This window comes from Durio zibethinus, chromosome 16 (assembly GCF_047325235.1).
Source record: "Durio zibethinus cultivar Kanyao isolate XHJ-2024 chromosome 16, ASM4732523v1, whole genome shotgun sequence".
Lineage (NCBI taxonomy): Eukaryota > Viridiplantae > Streptophyta > Magnoliopsida > Malvales > Malvaceae > Durio > Durio zibethinus.
The window spans coordinates 25,028,597-25,048,177 of NC_143177.1; the positions used below are offsets into that span (position 1 = coordinate 25,028,597).

Consider the following 19,581-nt stretch of genomic DNA (forward strand, 5'->3'; position numbering starts at 1 on the left):
AAATCCAATTTGTTTTTCTTCAATGTCTAAAGCATTGAACAAGCATGGAAACAGAACCCTGGCATGACTATGCTAACAAAAGCTCGTGCGACCTTAGTCGAGCTCTTTTCTTGTGGTCGGACCACCTGGCAGGACTCGGTAGCCATAGGGCTTGAACCCTTTTCTCGCAGCTTGGCAAGCTTATTAGCCCGTGTTAAAAAAATCTTCCGTGACAAAAGCAGACAACAAAAGGGTAAAGCAATGAATGATATTTGGAATGGTTTTTGAGATATTTCAAGATTTTGTTGAGTTGATATTTTGGGATGTTAAGTGGCTTGGGTTTATATAAGGAATTGTTTATATCTGTGCGCTTTGAGATACAGACAAAGAGACCTTTGGGTCGGTTAAAGTCACCATTTTTGGAGTTGACAAAGATATTTTAAACCCGCTGGAAGTAGATTGTTTCATTACTTGTGTACATTTGTTTAATATAAAGAAAATAATTGCTACAAATATTTATCAGTAATTGTAATGTTTATATGTAAAGATCAATCTATCGAGGTGGTGGTGTATACGGTAATAATGATTCTGATTTTCTTTTTTTTTTCTTTTTATTCACTGCCAATATAATAAAGGAAATGAGACATACTCTTCTGAACTAAAAAGCAAAGATGGGAATGTCCACGAGATTTTGGCTTCCAGGTTTGGGTTCTGCCTGTCTTGAGAAATCATGAAGCTAATCCTCCATGTCATGAGGGACACTCTTGAGACCTCACTGTATGGCTTCTATCCTCCAGCTCCATATAACAGGTTGTCCCATCTAAATGGAGTACAACATTGCCCCAACTTCATCAGGAACTGAAGCAGAGGTAGCCAAAATAAACTCCAGCTCAAAACCTCAACACAGCTATTCATATTTGATCCAATAGCACCTGCTGTTGAGATACATATTCCGAAACAGGGTCGGAGCATGCCCTTCATCTCAAGAAGTGGCAATGGGCTCATTCTGCAAGGTGAGACCAGGCTTTTTCTTTTAAGCTAAAAATGCATCGTAGCCAAGTAAATAGTTATGATGGCGCCCTTCCATTAAAGGAAAAAAAGAGCTCAAGATTGAAGCCTATTCAACCAACATGACAAGTAATTGAGATAGCTCCAATAATTGACACCATCTTGCAAAGATCATTTGCTATTGATGCTACAATACAAAGACTTCATGAGTTCAAATCCATGGCGTCCAACCTTCATACATGCTGCAAAGATTATCAATACTAGTAGCTTGCTTAAGTAGATAATCCACTTGCTCTGCAATGCTAATTTCCCTGAAGGAAGTATGAAAGGACTGGCTGTTAATACATAATTCACTTGATACCTATTTCAAGTCTCAAAAGGAAGTAGATACCTTCTCTCCGTAATGTCTTGTCCATCTAACTTCATTTCGACACGTCTTAGGACCAACATTGCATAAGCATTTTTACCTGCAGGCAGAAATAGGTTACAACAATGGAAGTAAATACAAAGAACTCTAATTCCTTTAATAAATTTCTTAACCTAAATGCTCACATTGTATCCTAGAGGGAGGGAGGGAGGGAGAGGGAGAGAGAGAGAGAGAGAGAGGGAGGGGTGGACAGGAGGAAAGAAGAAGGCCATAAAAAATTAAGAATTTTTCTCTAGTTAGTGGAAGATTGATAGTTAGTATTTTAATAAAAACCTAAAAAACCAAAGCTAGCAGAAAGGCACCTAGATTGATTTAACAAAATCTAAGGCAAAGAAGTAGTATCTTGTAATATTAAAAGGGTGGAAAAATCACAGAAAAGCCCCATATCATTGATTTCATATCATGTAACTTATATTTTCACATTGCTCCCCCTAATTAATTCGTATTCTACTCTTCAATTAAAACAAACATTTCATATTGAAATCTCAAGTTGGATGAAAGCAATGAAAAAGGACAGTAAATGTGGACAAGGGTAAAATATGGTCCCAAGTGCAACTCGCATACTGAGGCAATCAGGAGGTTCTTTAAGTTTGCAGGTGAAGCTCAGTGATCGATGTAGTGATTAAGGTTCTATGTCCTTTTGCAGCTCATAGAATGGATGAAAAGCCCAGAGTTACATTTGGTACACCAGCATGTTCACCTCAAAATAATCAACATAACTAACAAGAGGACAGTTCCTAACATTGTTTCCCAAACTATACCAACCTCTGTTTCTAGAGTAGTCAAATTTTATAGAAAGTGACAATAAAAGAAAATAAATAAATAAAAACATACTAATAGATGGTTCAATAAGTTAGACTTTACACTTACACCTTGCTATACGACTGGCAGAGTGTGTATTAGGAACAGGAACTTCATGACTCTCATCACCAACCTCAACTTTGCTTGATGTGGATGCTTCATCCTTACCCCGAAATTTCACATCCACATTCTCCTTGTTTGAAGATTGTGAAGATTCAAGAGCAGCACTTACAGCTTCATTATTCACTGAGGCCACAGATTTCAGATATTCATTGGGCTCATTATAATTGCTTTGAGAAGATGGAACAAAATTTTGACCATCATTAGCCTTTTTCTGATTAGAATCAAGCCAAATCTTTTCCATCATCTCTGTTGTGTCCTTGATGCCATCTGAAAGACTACTACCATTTGAGGTAACGCTAGATTCCAAACTGCTATTGCCAACGGTATCTGGTGGTGATATCCACTCTTTATCTTGCAAAGAAAGCCCAGTTGGACCAATAAAATCTTTGGGACTCCCACTGCCTGATGTTGAGATGCTCTCTCTCCCTCTTTCATCAGATTCAGTGGCATCACCAGCAAGATCTGGCCTTGACAAACTAATATCCTGTGATTTTACTTCCTGGCTTTCACCTAGACCTTCAAGAGCCTAGAGAGAAAGAGAGCAAGCATTATTATTAGTTTTGGTATCATCAATATATCATGCCATAGTTCATATTATCTAAATTATTATTAACATCGAAAATGGATTTTACTTTATGCAGGTTGCCAGCATGGAGACTGGCAGTTCGTGCAAGTCTAGTCAGCAAAGAATGTAGTTCCTTCACAGAAAAGGCAAGTGATGGCACCAAAGGCTTGAAGGTGTGGCACGTCTCCCTAACTCTTAAGCCGTAAGACTGATATATGGCTTGTCCATGTATTGGAGATACTTCCAACTTAGTCTCTCTCTCCCTAGCCATAGCTTCAGTCATAGCTGACACATCCTTGGATAAAACAGATTCTAGTGGAAGAAGGACTGCATTTGCCTGCTACAACATCAACACAAAGAGTAATATAGTTGTCAAGCCACACAGAATCTAGATCACCAGAACTTTGTCAAAGTTATGTAATTTCATGAAAGAGTCAAACTGAATCAAGGCAGCTACACACAAACATCTATTATTACAAGGAAAGTACGCAGTCAAGCATACTACAGAGAATGAGTCAAAAGATGAGAACCTTTAAAAGATCTTCCATAAGGGAATGGTGTACAGCTGCAGCCTCCTTTCCTAGATTGTGAACGTCATGCAGATCTTCAGTTATTGCCAAAACCTAAAGAGAAGCTTAATAACATCAGCCAGAGGGCAGAATCAAAGAGAACATAAAAAGAATTTCTTCAGTTAGATTTCAGAAGAGAATATAACAGCATAAGTTGCAAAACAGACAAAAGAAGAAAAAAAAAATGATGAAAGGGCTCTACAAAGAGTACTTATTAGTGATGGCACTAGCTAATAACCCAAAAGACACACTTAACTTTAAAGCAATACCAAAAATAACCAAAGTTCTCGCAGCAGATAGCAAGTCTATTATTTTGTCTTTTATGATTTGATTTCTTGAAACACCAGGGTCAGTGCAGAATTTTTCTCAAGTTACAAACAGAAACCAGTTGGTTACATAAATAATCTTGAAATATATTTCTACTTCTTTGCCTACCATGCCTGAATCAAAGCCATGATACTCACTACAATTTTGTAGGCAAACCTGACAGCAACAATGAAAACTGTTGCTGCTTTAGCTTTGAGATTTTTTTACCTTGATGTATTTGTTGGGAATGTTCTTACAGTCTTGGGATGGAATTGGACAATTCTTTGGTTTTGTCTTATGTAAAAGGACTTTGTGCACAAGACATATTTGTCAAAATGCCTCCTGGATAACATTGCTGTGTTAAGGTGTGGATGCTTACTGTTTGTTTTAATGTCAGGGAGTTAATGTTGGGGCATTGGTATGGAACATGGGGGTGTGGGTCTCAAATTGTTCTCCACCATGCTTCTATGGGCTCTTCCTTCTTGATGGAATTTTGTAATTGAATTACATTTTAATAAAATTCTTCTTTCAAAAACAAAAGTTCAGGAATACAGAGACACGTAATATGAACCACAATGAAACTACAAAAACACCTTAAAAGCAAAGATAGAAAACTAAATAAATGAACAACAGAATCAAATGTTGGTATTTTTCATTCATTAGGATAAAGAAAGGTTTTAAACAAAAGCCATTGGTACGAACTAATGAAGCTTTATGACCCACCTAGGGAGCATCTTTTGATTGTTATAGCCTTAAAAAAAATTTGAATAATACCTCTTCCAGCATTGAACCAGACTCAGAAGTTAAAGCAGTATGGCCCCTAGATACACGAGCAAATGCAGATAAAGCAACGCTGGCTTCATATGCACAATCTCTCATTGCAAGAACAGTGCTTTGTAAATCACCTGCAAAAGATGAATGTTTCAGGAGAGACCATAAATGCATATGAAGAAGCAAATAGATAGGCATGCTTATCTTTGAGTTTCACACATGCAAATGCATAAAGATGATAAGATGTATAAGTTGATGAAGAAAGGAGATGTGACCTGAGGCAGATTTTGCTTTAAGAGAGGCAATGCATAGTTCATTTGTTGCAGAATATAAGCCATTGGAAGCAACTTCCATGTTGCTTTGAGCAAGCTTCCATTCTTGTTCAGTACCTATGATGAGCCAAAAGACCATAGTAACCACCCATTCGGAAGTATAATTCACATTAAAATCATTCAAGCATCCATTAATATGGGAAACTCACGTGTAAAAGAATGATAGGTAACTTCCAATTTTGTTAGTGCACTGAAGTAAGCTTGCTGCCATGTCCTGCTATCACCACCAGTGCTCAAAGCATAGCCCTCTCTAGGGATCTGAAAAATACCATCTCGAGATGCCTCAAACTCTAATACTGACATGCAAATTTTGACAATGTTTGATGCCTTTTCTCTTGCTTCCTGTAGTAGATGCCTGCGTCTTATCAGGTGGTCATGGAATTCGGGAGGAATTCCAGAAGCCTTGGCTGAAGAATTTCCCGTTACATTGGAATTTGGTCCACCACAAGCCCATCCCATTGCTCTCTCAAGCTGCCCTTCTGCTGCAAGAGAAGTGTGCTCACACAATTGTAGGCCCTCTATTGACCGAGCTACTTTTGATACAACAGCTTGCATAGTTTCCAGCAACTTAGGTCTACTAAGGTTTAGAACAATGGGAAACAGTTCATCATCACTAGAAAAAAATTTCGGGAACAGGATCCTACTATTATGTGAAGGGGTCAAGCCAACATCATGCATCCATTCCATTTGGACAATCTCTAGTGGAGTTTTGCGAAGAGCTTCTTTGAGCTCATTCACCCGCCTTTTCATGACAGAAGCTGCTGACCTAGCTGCTCTAACAGTTTCATGTGTGTTGCAGTACTCCTCAAGCATAAGCTGAACCCTTTTAACAGCCCCAACATCCTTCCTTACCTGATCAGTACTGGATTCCTTTGCTTCCTCTATCTGTAACTTCAAATATTCATTTTCTTTATCTAACCAAGATAATAAAGCAGGAGCAATTCTTATTTTCAGGTAGCCACCGAGATACTCTTGAAGTTGAATCTCAAGCTTTCTCTTAACAACATCAAAAAGCTGTTCATATCCTAGATTTTGATCCACTGATGAAGCCACATCATGTATGCATGAATCAAGGATAGAATCCAGAACACCTATTTTCCAAATAAAGAAGGAATGGCTGCTCAATAAAGTTCCAAAGTTCCAAATACACTCAGACATTGAGTGTCCAGAACTCATAAAGTCCAATAAATTAGGAATTTCATCTGCACGAGGAACAACAGAACTACCCAATGAAGACAATGCCTTATCAACTGATGCTAACTCAGAGAAGGGTTTAACTAAGACGGCCAGTAGTACTTGGCTTTTTGAACGATGGGACTCTCCAAAGTCTTCACCACTAACTAGAGACTGAAAATGGTGTTCACAAGAAATCAAGGAATTTTTAATCTCAGCTTCTCTCTTTGTGAGAGAAGAAGTTCGCATGTCTCTCTGATTCCAAGTTTGATGGAGTTGGTCCAGTTGTGCCCTGCAAGCTTCTTCTTGAGAGGCCAGTTCCTCTGCTTCTTCCCAAGATAGGTGATCCCTACCCTTCATAGCAGCTTCTTCAAGAGCCAACTGTTGTTCAGTAATGAGGCCAACCTTAACAAAGTAGTTTTGTTCTAGTTCAAACAAGGATGCCCTCTCTAATTCAACCTGGACTAGTTGCTCCAATGCTGTGTCAATAGATCCCCTTATTTGTGAAATTAATCCAAATGCATCCATAACTTCTGTATTGAATGAAACAGCAGATCTCATTACATCGGGTAAAACAACTTCAGTCATTTCTCCAACCAAATTTTTACAGCAAAGTAAAATGGTTTTGAATATCAAAGTGCAGTTTCCTTCAGAATAATACTTTGAATATAAATCTCTATCTACACCTGGCATGTCTCCACCAATTTGCTCCCACAGTTCATTTACAAACCCAGCAACAACTATGCATTTCTCTACTTGCTCTTCAAACTCAGAGAAGACAGTACCAAGATCAGATTGTAGCAGACTATTATCATTTTGAGCCCTACCTGTATGACTGTAAATGTCAAGTACCCTACGCTTAACATCATCATACAATGAATGCACAGCTATACTCAGAACAGATAACACCTTGTCTTTCTTCTCTTCCAGGTCCCCTCGCATTCTTGAAGCCCTTGTGCCCTCATATTTTGATTCTCCAGATTGCAGAGAAGTATTAGCATCTTCCTTCCTTACAAGACCAGCAGACTTCATGTATTTCAAGAAAGCATCCATGAGTCGATCCTTAGCTTTTGATTCAGTCTCTAAGCCAATTGAGGTCACCAGCTCAGCACACTCTTCCTCAACTTTCTCAATCTCTACTGCATACTTCTCCACTTTAAAACAAAGGTCATCATGACTGCTTTTAACAAACTCAAGATTATCGCCTTGTAGTTTTGCAATCAGTTCAGCAGCCTGTCTTCTCGCTAGAGAGAGGATGTCAGAAGAAACAGCATTTGCAGATAGTTGCAGTACTTGTGCCCAGCCATGAACTGCGCTGGTTGTGAGGTAATTTAAAGGTAGTACTCTTTGTAAAGCCAACGAGTAGGCTTGAAGAGCCATTACTGCAGAAGAGAGTCCCTGATCCAACTCAGACATAAGCTGAGAAACTTCCCTGTCTATATCATAGCATTGGGCTTGCGTGGGTTCAGGAACTATAGTCAATGGAACACCAGCTACAGAAACAGCAGATGTAAGAGACAGAGCATCTGCCATACCACTGAGATTTATGCAGGCACTTACTTCAGGAATTAAATTGCCTCGTAAAGCATCAAGGATCCTTCCATGCTGCTCAATCCAAGTTGTAGCTTGTTGAGCTTTCTCAGCTACCATGTTCTTTGCTTGATTAAACTCTCGAGCTTGTATTTCAAATGATGCATGAATTTTCTCAGAAGTACAAGTTGCTTCAGCAACAATTGACTTTGCAGATGTCTCGTGCAGAATAAGATTAGATCTCTCCTTGTCAGCTCGATAAAAAAGAGCAGAGACAAGCTCATATTGATTTAGAACATCTCTGAACCTCTGGAACATATGAGTTCAACAATCAAAACTTCAAGTTCAAAACAAACAAAAAAACTTGTTAGAAAGAGTTGCAGATAGTAGTCCTTACCTCAAAAGCAGATTCAACAGCTGGCAATGTAGCCAACAAAAGATCATGATGTTCCTGATAATAATTCAGAGATGTCAAAAACTGTAAAATCTCCAAATAATTTCCACAATAGAGGCAACTAAATAGTTAATGTAATGCAAGTAAACAATAGATTATCAGAATTATTACAATCCTAACTCAATGAAAGATATTAAGCATTCAAAACAATGCCTAAAATATAAAATATTGCAGTAAAGTCGGCCACGAAGAATTACACAGGCTAAATAACCAAGCAAGATGTGGCAAATACAGTCAATCAGGCTTGCAAGTCTAGCCAGCATCAAAAGAAAAAAAAAATCAAAGGCACATCCAAGCTATAGTATTTTAATGAACAAGTACCTGCAAGGGAACACGAATCTCTTGCACTCGAGATGCAAATAAACTCAAGCTAACAGCCAACTCCATGCCCTTTCTTTCTTCACCACCAATTGCAGCATCATCATGAAAATCTCCACGTGTCCATTCTATAAGTGGATCCCATACAAATACTTCCAATAACATCAAGAGTACATCCTTATTCTTCCTTAGAACACTGACAACTGCCTCACAATTTGCTCTAAAGGTACCTTCTATGCCAGTCAACCCCAAAGCACCTTCAATTGTCTGGGTTAAACGGAATGGAACAATCTCTGGGACTTTTAGTCTTTGCCCTTTATCAAAACAAACATTGTAATCAATATGCACCACATCCCCACTGCTGAAATCCATAAGGATGTTATCCAAATGTCTATCACCAAGGCCCAGAATGTGACCGACCATACTCATGGCTGCAACACTTCCGGAATACCTACAAGAGGAGAATAAAAGATAAGTTTAAATGTTTCAAACTTTACCACAATACTTTATTAAGGTTCAAAAAATAGGAAAAATAGAAGCATGCATCAACACCAAGAGAAATTATATACAATTTCAAGTTCCAACTGTTACTAATTATATTAGAACCAGTTATACAGTCCAACGGGAGAAAACAAAGAAAGAACAAAAAGCACTACCTAAATGACACACCGAATATGCACATGAGATGACAACTATTGTTTCAATGACAGCGGCAATAGAATCTTCAAAAGAAGGATAGAATAACAGCAAACTTCACCCTACCGTCAATAATCATATCCACATGACGCACATTGCACAAGCACTTCCATTAACTTCAGAACGACTAATTTGAGCATTCATCAACACTTAAGCCATATAACACCAAAAGGAGATTTTCTATTCTTTTATCTTTGCTAGAAGACTGCCAGACATACTATTTAAGCTACCATTGCAAACATTAAAATTGATGGTGAAATGCACATCAATCCTTTTGTGGAATTACAGCACCGGGAAGAACATTTAGATTTAGACCAACATAGCTTTCTGGCCAGAAATTAAGCATCCATTGTATTCAGTAGGTTCATTTAATGGCTTAATTTTGGGAATCTTACCTATTAGTGCTTTATATTTATGATTCTTGTTTTGGAGGTCAGTCTATAATAAAGTAAATTTTGTGGTTAATTCACACAACTATTCATGCAGTTACACTCTGTTCTTCAGTAAATAAAGGTATTCAGGAGCTTTCTTAAATTGTTTTCACATGAGTTTATTTAATGGTTGCAATTAAAAAGTTTCCAGGTCTAAGATTTTATGGTTTAAAGGGACAAAGCCTACAAAAGCAGTATTTAGTTTCTTCTAGATATAAATCAGTGGATTTTCAAGGCCAGCTGATTGAGGCTTTCTTTTCTTTTCTTCTTTTTTTTTTTTTTTTGAGAGAGAGAGAGAGAGAGAGATGATTGAGGCTTTCTTGACAGCAAGATTTCTAGAGAAAGAAAATGAAAAACACCTCTTCAATTTTGAGCTAAAGGCTTTGAATCCTTCACTTGCACACCAAAGTTCTTGATGCAGAAGCTGTTTAGGAACCTCCTTCATAAGATCCAAAAGAACTTTACGCTTGACTTCATGAGGCCAGTCTCTTCGGGAAATTACTCTCCTGATGCCTTTCTCCTTGAGTGCAGGAATAATTTTTCCATAGAACATATCGCTTGGCCGGGGAACAGGAGGAACAGAAGTTTTTGCACTTCCAGCACCCAAGGCAGAAAGTTGTGCAAGCTGGACACGGTTTTGCCAAGACTTAAAGATGCTGTATATGCTTATTACATTATCCACCCATTGGATTAGACCAGCCCGACCACTGATCGGAGTCACAGAATAGTAGCGAATGCCAAGCAAATTATGATTAACACCAGAAGATGAATGCAGAAAACTATTTATAGCTTGCAACAGCTGCATGATTCTAGCATCAAGACGCAAATCTTCACGCCCTTTCAACAGATATGTGTATGTTTTACCATCTGAACCCACAATAACAAGTTTCTTTGGTTTTGTTTTTGTTGATAAGATAGTAACCTCTTCCGAGAAAGAAGCAATTGTAACAATTCCTTGTAGAGTTGAAGTGAGACCTCTGTCAGATTCAAATGCTGTGACTTGCTTCTCAAGGCCAGGCATTGGAACATCAGAGGATGATAACATAGCAAGCTGAGGTGCAACTTCCCCTAAAGAAATTGAAGATTTCCTCTGATAAGATGCTAGGGATGCAGCAATATTGTCAAATGGCCGCCAGACATCTCCCAGGGCAGCAGCAGATGCTGGAGGAGTTTTAAAGCTTAAGATGGCAGATTTTAACTGCTCTTTGTACGCATGATGGAACCATAATTCATGAGGTGTCTCAGGCTTTCTAGAAGTTGAAGCTAGACGGCGTTCCAGGGCTACAACAATGGGAGCCATCATAGCTGAGTATTTAGCAGCATTTATCTTGTTTTTCTCACTCTGGCTAAGAGTAGCATTCTCCACAATTCGTGCAGCTTCCTCTTTCAGAACATTTATACGCCTCATTACATCTGAAAGTAAGCTCAGTCAACATGGAGAAGAAATGAACCAGCAAAATAGAAGACAAAAAGAAGTATGAGTAAAGACCAATAAACATATATGCTAGCAAAAACTATTTTGAGAATGGTTATGTACAAATGATAAATTGAAATATCAAATTACATCAGTTAGATACACCTCATAGATCACATATACAATTTCAGGATATGCATGTTCTAGACCACCATTCACGTTCATGCAAAATGTACATTATGAGGGAAAAAGACTGACTTCAATTTTGAAACATGATAGAATTGAAGGAATACATAAACAAATAAAACATAAACTGAGCAGAAGAAACTCTGTTGAAGCTAAGCTTACCCATGTGGAGATCTTGAAGAGTGCTAAGCCATAGTTCCTCCCAGAGAACAGTCACATTTCCCAGTTCATTAATCACGAGCTGAACATCCTTAATTAATCTTGGATAAAGCTCTCTCTGCATGCAGCGAATTTATGCCTTAAAATATGTATATGATGGTTTAACCTAGCAACTCATGATTCAACAAAACTTAAGCAAAGGTAATAAAGCACCATGACAATAAAAAGGTTTTAGGCATATCAGCAAAAAGGATTAACAAGACAACATGCTTAATTTTACACTAATATATATGCATTTCATCGACAGAAGCATTAAGACACTCAAGAGAAAGTTATCTCATTCACTTTTGCAAATCTAAATCATTTCATGCTTTAATTTATTTCCATGTGACTTTCAACAGCTAATCCCATTAATCACCCACTTAAAACCTTTATCAGATGTTACCATACAGCTAGTGCAAAATAGGCATAGACATATGATTCCCATAAATTCTAATCTCAAGAAAGAAGAATGCTTAAGATAAAGGTATTAAAAAAATCTATAAAGCAATATGTGCTGTAAACAGGTGCACACAATTATGTTTAACAGCAACATGTTCATTTACATCAATGTGATTGCATGCAGATTATCACAAGTGAATTTTTAATAGTGCAAGTAAATAAGTAGGTATGAAGCATAACAGACAGGCCAAACAAGCAAAAGTTTGAAATACTTTGACAAATGGAAAGCAGCAATCGTAACATAACCAGTGAACCACAAAACTTAGAGGGTTAGAGTTAGAACAGATGCATAATGCATTATCATACCTTATTTCTTTTAGGTAAGTAAAAAATCCAGTGGTAGGCATTACCATACTTTATGCCTATACTCTAACATGCATGACTACCCTTTATCCAAAATGACAGGTAAAATAAAATAGTTCTAATAAAAAAAATTTTGCAGCATACTAACAAAACAGTTTTTGAAATCTTATAAAGCACTAAATGAAGAAATTTTAAATTACCAAACAACCCAATATGTGCTGAAGCTCCTCAGAGGGCTTCTCTTCATAAGCATTTATATCAACTAGTGTTGGGTACACTATAGACCACGGAGAAAGCTTGGCTAACATCATTAATAAGCTCTCTATTTGCTTCCGGACGACTTCCTCAGGATGTGAACTCAACCGAGCAAACAATTGAGGAGTAACATCCTAAAAAGATTATACAATGTTAGTAAATAGTTTTGATGAAAATGGAAATGGGAAGGCAGAAATTAGAAACAGCTTCTCACCTGCCATGACAACAAAGGAACTGTTAAAAGAGCAGGTTCAAGTGTGTCTTTTAACTCTAATCCATAGTTGAGAAGAATGTGCAGGACATATAACATAGCTCTCAGGGTATAGCTGCCAGCTTTTTGTTTCAGGGACTCACAACCATCACCAGACAACTGACCATCACAAAGCTTGGTAGATGAATATAAAAGATACTGTATAAAACCATGAGCTGCATGCCCAAATAAAGAGACTCTTCTCTTCCTCAACGACCACCAAACATCAATCAACTTATCAATTGCATACATTATATCTGTTTCTTCTACACCAATAATTGCAAGTTGCAAAGCACTCTGCAACTCAGAAGTTAAAGTGGCAGAAAGCCTTTCACCACCAGAGTTTTCTGCACCAGGTGCCCCAGCAGCAGCCTCCATCATGTCCACCACTTGCTGCACCAAAGTCTTTGAAGGATTGTTGGTTCTCAAAATTTCAGCAGGATCAGAACAAAAACTCCACTGTTCTGCTCTATCATCTACATGCTCCATATTATCTCTCTTCTGAAAAAGTGGCAATATAACAGATTCCACTCTTTGGATCTCATCCTCAGTCATCTTGAATCTTTCAGGTGCAAGTTCAGAAACCAGCACAGGAGAAAAAGAGCATGAATGAAGAAGACACTTCTCATGCTGATTAACAGCAGAGCTCTTGGCCTGACTGAAACACCAAGAAGCATAAGAAATCCATGACTTGGCCATTGTAGGACAAAGTTGAGTGGACAATTTTGTAGCTGTACCCACTATTTCCTCAATAATAACATCTAAGCTCAGTTTAGTGCTCAAGTTCTCAGCACTGAAAGAATGCCCATCTGTGCTGCTGGAAGAAACATTAGCCACATTTAAGTCTGCTAGCATCCTGAGAACAATATTTTCAAAACTTAAACTGGAATAATCCCGTCTCAGCCAATTTGAAAGTTTCAAGCAAGCCTTTGCCTTCAACATACCATCATCAACATCATTAACTATCAATAATGAAGAACAGAAATAAGGATGAAGAAATGACCAAAGATTTGCAAAAGCATCCTCAATCTTGTTCTCAGCGTGCATTAGCAAGATTCCCTCATATTGCAAATTCAAGTTTAGCAAATGACAGTATCTCTCCTGAGAATAACTCAACACATGATCTCTCATAGAGTTGTTCAGCCAGTTTGCCAACATCAGATTTCCTTGTTTACGAGCGAAACTCAACAAATTCATAGAAAGCTTTAGGGTAACTGGAGAAGTAGGGAAAACGGTTCGATAAACCCGGAGAACTTTCAACCAAGGGTTACAATCTTGATGAGTTCCTTTAATTAAAGGCTGCAGTGGCAACAAATATGAACTTAAAACCGACCGACTTGGCTTGCATTTGCCTTGGCTGCCTAAGTGCTCCTGGCATTTCCCTTGGTTGCCCATTAGTTCATAGCCTTCTTCAAATGCAAAGATACAATGCAACTGTGTGGCATATGCAACAGCCTCAGCTAATCCATCAAGTGGCAGAACAGACAACATTTCCTCCAGCATGGACTTGGCCTTTTGTAATTCATGTGGCACCTTGTCCAGATTTCCCTCAATCTGAAGAAGCAATGCCTGCAAAAGCATCTGCTCACTCCTTTGCAAGGCTAGTTTGGGATCAAGTGTGAGTTCACTGCTAGATTTTGGAGTCAAATCCAGGTATGCCCATGCAGCCTGAAGATCACCCTCATCAAAACGTGCCAACGCATGAATAGCATTCATTTCATTGCCTGCTGTAGTTAAAGCACCAGAATAACTCTTTCCAGCACGTTTAGCCCGAAGTGTTTGCAACTCTAAAAGCCAGGATTCTAGAGACTTCCAGTCGGATACAGCTGTGTAACTCTCAATAATACGTGCAATGGCAAACTGTACACCATCAGAACCCATGGTACTGAGTGACTCCTCAGTCTGTAACAGGTGAATAAAATGAGAGGCAGCTTTTTCATATTGGCCTTTTGCCTGATATATAAGCCCAGTTATCCACAGGAAAGGTTCAAATATGCCACTGTGATTCATTGACTGATCTTCATCCAAAAGTAGCGGAGAAAAGGTCAGTGAAACCCATTTCTGTAGACCAATTAGAACTTCTGATTCATGATTCCTGCATAGTGCCAATGACATGTGCCGTACAATCCTCAAGATATCTCCAATATATTTCTCCCTCATGTTATGGAGGCTTTCTGTTACCTGAGCCTGGGACTTCTCTTTGAAAGCTGACACCACTAGATTTTTAAGCTCCTGCAGCCGCAAAGTGCAGTACTCAATTGTAGCATCATGGCATTGTAACGCCAATCCGGCATTCATCATTGGGTCACATATGCGAGAAAACCACTCCTCACATACTTTCTTGTTTGCTCGAAAAAACAATGAACTCTGTCGACTAGCAGGAGGTAAAACAGCAGATCCCTCATATGCGTTATATACATTTTTCTTCAGGGCCTCAACAAAATCCAACAATAACCTCATGGGCAACAAGTGTGCACCAGAAGAACCTATTATACTTAAGCTTCCATCATGCTGTTCACTATCAAGCTGTAGCACATGTGAAATATCCAAAAGCATCCGCTCCAATGCTGCAAAAGTTTGAGTAGGCCCACCAAGGTTAGTCCGTAGGCGAGTAGAAATACAGTATCTGGCTGCCTCATGTATGGCCCACCAAGCACCAGCCAGGTTATTAACAGAGCAAAGTTTTTCTAGAGCATCTTCTTCCACTTTTATATCCAAACATAGATCATCCGCACCTACAATACCAATTTCCTCAAGCTGCCCCAAAATGCTGTCACTTGAGCTCCTACACATATGAATAAGCCGTTGGATCCAAGATGAAAGAGGAACTTTCCATCTTTGTGAAATGTAACTCAAAATGGAAACAAGTTGCTGCGAGTGAAGTTGCTGAGGCAGCTGCTTTAAGGCAAATACTTGCTTCCAGTACAAGTTTGAACCATTGCCTAACAAAAGAGCTTGGGGCCTAGAATTGCTAAATGCTCCAATATCATGTATACCATATGCATACATTGTAGCTAACAAGACATGAGATAGAAGCCTAACATAGGCATTTCTAATGTCAGTATCTGGATCACCAAGCTTTTCTAGAACCACATCACTAACAGAATTAAAGTACAGAGGGTGCATCAACCTTGCTTGCAAAAGCAGCTCCAAAGCTAATGCGACATGTAACCTGACCTTTGGTTCCCTGTCAAATGCAGCCTCTAAAATAGAGAAAATCATATTTCCAAAAAGAGAAACATATCCAAGTTCTTCATAGAAGTTGGCATTCATATCCGCATTCTCACAGATGGAAATGAGATTTTCACAGAATCTTTGGACCCATTCCAGAGCTACTATTTTAACTGCAACAGGAGAAGAAACACGGAGAGCTTTAACAGGAAGTGTGCCACACTCCCTTAGATACTCAACAATAACAGCTGAATAAACATCTCTGAAACTGTTACCATTAAGGACTTGTTCAGCAGCAACATCCACAACAGGTATATTGCCACTTTGATTTCTTATGGAACACTTGCTCAAGAATTTAACCATACTTAACCTATCCAATGTCTTGAGAACATTGACTTGCAATTCCACACAAAACTGAATAGGTAAATCAAAAGGATTCAGCTTCTCAATAAGAAAAGAAACCAAATTTTCTGACCTCTGAAGATACAAGGTGGCAATTTTTGGCTGGACAATCAAACTGTTATGTCCACACAAGGAAACAGAAGTTAACAGAGCTTTCAAATCAAATTTTATCAATGCAAATAACTCAAGTTTTGAGTAAGGTCTATAATCTCCCACACTATTAACCTCCTCCCCATAACCTAAATTCTTTCCAAGCATACCCTTCAACAGCACCAGCTCTTTAGTTAACAAAGTCATTGCCTGTTGAACTATTTCATCATTCCCATGTTGAAGCAAGAAGACATATGTAGCTGCAGAACTTCCAGTGACTAAATGATTTGGATGCAAGCGCAGCTTAGATATTGCTGCATCAAAATGAAGAATTTTCTGGACAGATGAGGGGAGGAGGCCAAGCTTTTGTAAAGATAATAATTGAAGGTTAGTTTTTAAGACCCCATGAACTTGAAAGGAAGTGATCTTCCCAGCTCCAACAGACCGACTTGTGCCATCCAGTTCCAAGCTCTGAAATAATATGTCAACAGCAAGTGGATAAAACGTGGAAAACCTTTCTCGTAATATTTCTGCCAATAGGGTCAAGCACTTCCATGAATCCTCAATCCAGTTTGACCATCCAAACTTTTTTCCAACAACAGATAAACATCCCAATAACCGGGGAAGCATTTTGCTTAGAGGGTTACTTATTTGTTCCAGTAAATTCATTTCCAGTAATCCAGATGCAGTAGATTGCAAAACTGTAGAAAAACAAGAAAGCAATGCAAGCAACCTTCTAAACTGTTGTGGGGTTCCATGTGTCTCGTCCTTAAGCAATACATCCATGTCTCCCAAGAACTTGGACAACAATCCCAGAGAGAACTGCAAATTAGCCACCCAATGTTTCTGAAATTGCAAGAAACTATCCATAATAACCCGTCTGTCAGATTCTGCAAGGTCAGGTACCAATGCCCACCCAAGAAGCAGATCAATTATGTCAAGAAAATGCGGTTGGAAGGACAATGAAAACTTCAGCGAGATCAAAGTTAAAACACCTAGAAGCCGATGTAATAAACTCAAGGAGGTTCTCTCATCCTCTAGAAGTTCTTGGCATGCTTTAAGGATTGATAAGGCATATCTTTCAATCCCACCCACATCACCCACACTAAGAAACTCACGTAGACCCTCCAATACCAGTTCCGTGGTCCCATCCCCAGCACTAATATTACTAAGCAGTGGCAAAGCCCAACTAATGAACCCATCCACCAAACTACCAAGCATAACATGGTTTTGCCTTCCACTTGATCCTATAGGGATCGAACACACAACCGCACAAAGAGCACCATATGCAATAGCAGCAGACTGCCTCACTGAGTAAGTCCTGACCACATTTTGGCCACAAATTTCACCAAACTATACATAAAATCTAAATTATAAGAATCATTTTTTCTTTTTTATTTTCATTTTCTGGAAGCATGATCTCAGTACTTATAAAATTCATAATCTAGGTTCAAAGCATTATTTTCTTAAATTGTAACTTTAACATTTTTTTCTTTGAAGTCAATCATTGCTAATTCATTGAGTAAATTGATACTAAATAATAAGAAAACGAAAGAAAATAAAGAAAAAATAACATTGAAATTGAAAAAAAAAATTAAATGAGAGAGAGAGAGAGAGTTATACTTGTCAGAAAGAAGTTGAGAGAAGCCTTGAGCGAGGAAAGAAGCGGAGTGAGCGACGAGGATAGAGTTAGGAGGGTAAAGAATCGCGCGGTGGAGAGAATTAATAGCGGCAAGACGAGCTGAGTCGCTTTCGTCGGAGCTGGTTGAAACCGAGGAAGTAGTAGTAGTAGTAGTAGTTGTTGTTGTTGTTGTGGGAGTCGTTGATGAGGAAGAAGAAGTGGCGGTGGCAGTGGTGTCTTTGGGGAGAGCAGCGGCGAGGAGAGCCGCAAGTTGCTGTTGTTGGTGGTGGAGACCTTGCATCATTGTTGTATAGATTTCTATGGCTTCGCATTTCTTGATCTTTCCTCTTCTGCGCTTGTTTGCTCCACCGGATGCGTTTGAATGAATTCCGTTCTGACGTTTTGCCTTTCTTGCTTTTGTTTCTTTATTTATTTGTTTATTTTTTCCTCTACTTGCTTGGGTTTTTTCGTAATTTGAAATTTTATTTCCCTATTTGGAGTACAATTAAATTTTATTTTCAAGCTCCACGTCATCGTTACGATTATATAAAAAGGAGTAATATCCAAATAAATCTTTAAATTTTATTTAAAATGCAAATAAACCCTTAATTTTTATTGAATGAAATTAAAGCTATGAACTTTTATTTTGTTGTTATTAAAAACTTTGATAATATAAAATATGCAATTTTTTATTTAAGCTTTTAATTTAATTATTAATTTATAAAAAATACTTACTTATATTTATTTCATGAATTAAATGACAAATATTTAAAATAATACTATTTTAAAAATTCTATCAATTAGATATTATGCACCTAATTTTAAGATTTAATGAGTATAATTACAAAAAAAATAAAAGTTCATAATCTTAGTTTCATAAAATAAAAAATCAAAGACTTGTTTGTACTTTGAAAATAAAATTCAAGAGTTTATTTGAATATTAAGCTTATAAAAAATTAAAATTAAATATTGATGTTCACTAACTTATTAATTTTGATCAAAGAATAATTAAAATTTTTAATATTTAATTGCAAAGAGCAAATTAGGAGTTATGGATTTTAGTTCATATTTTTTTCCTAAATAAATAATTCATAAAAGAAAAGCTAGTCAAGCTAGTATCATTTAAATGTTTAAGTGAAAGGGAGAAAAATGTTATCAACATTGAAAAAACTTTAATTAGCTTAAAAAACCAAACATACAATGAGATTAATTCCTAATATTATATGATTTAAGTATTTAACCATAGAGTTTGCTCTTATCAAGTAAAAACAATGTCATGAAAGCTTAACAGAAACAATCTAGGCACGCAAAAGGAAACTTCTCTAAAATTGAGATGCTGAATTCAAGTTCCCTCAATATTTTTTGTGCTATAACTGTTAAATTTACAAACAACAGAGGTCAAGAAGGAAAAACATGTAATTGAAGAGTGGCACTAAATGCACCCTCATTTTTTCTCATAAAACTCTTTTTTTTAATTTTTTGTAAATAAAATTATTTATTTATCTTTTTTATAAGTTTTTAAAATTTTATCATTTTTTGAAAAGTTATAAATATTTTTAAAAATAAATTTTTGAAAAGTCGTAAAATTTTTTGAAAACTTTTAATTTATTAAAAATTTATTTTTAAAAAATTATATGATTTTTTAAAAATTTATTTTTTATGATTTTTAAAAAATTTATTTTCAAAATTTTGTGAAAAAAATAAATAATTTTATTTAAAAATTTTTAAAAAGAAAAGATTTGAATG

General features: G+C 37.3%; 1 protein-coding gene across 4 annotated transcripts; it reads right to left on the minus strand.

The window, feature by feature from the left end:
• Positions 1–414: 414 nt before the first annotated feature.
• LOC111298178 (uncharacterized) lies at positions 415–18,256 on the minus strand. 4 transcript variants are annotated; one of them, XM_089745648.1, is made up of 15 exons: positions 17,838–18,231; positions 12,516–17,535; positions 12,247–12,435; positions 11,246–11,360; positions 9,843–10,896; positions 8,360–8,807; positions 7,982–8,035; positions 5,031–7,893; positions 4,825–4,938; positions 4,553–4,683; positions 3,434–3,526; positions 2,971–3,240; positions 2,285–2,864; positions 1,379–1,454; positions 415–1,298 (listed from the first exon to the last, which is right to left on the minus strand). In XM_089745648.1, exons 1-15 carry the CDS (start codon positions 18,137–18,139, stop codon positions 1,199–1,201), a joined length of 11,409 nt encoding a protein of 3,802 aa, XP_089601774.1. In that variant the 5' UTR covers positions 18,140–18,231; the 3' UTR covers positions 415–1,198. The 4 variants fall into 4 exon arrangements, with proteins under 4 accessions (XP_089601774.1, XP_089601772.1, XP_089601775.1 ...); XM_089745646.1 differs by having other exon boundaries at positions 2,279–2,864; XM_089745649.1 differs by having other exon boundaries at positions 551–1,298; positions 2,279–2,864; positions 2,971–3,243; positions 17,838–18,256.
• Between the last annotated feature and the right edge of the window lie 1,325 nt (positions 18,257–19,581).

Excerpts from the sequence above, each read along its gene's own strand:
- LOC111298178 (XM_089745649.1), bottom strand. The coding sequence starts at position 18,139 with ATGATGCAAGGTCTCCACCACCAACAACAGCAACTTGCGGCTCTCCTC. Across the intron at positions 4,684-4,824 it reads TAAAGCAAAATCTGCCTCAG|GTGATTTACAAAGCACTGTT; the intron begins GTCACATCTCCT and ends CATCTTTTGCAG. Across the intron at positions 1,299-1,378 it reads CAAGACATTACGGAGAGAAG|GGAAATTAGCATTGCAGAGC; the intron begins GTATCTACTTCC and ends TACTTCCTTCAG.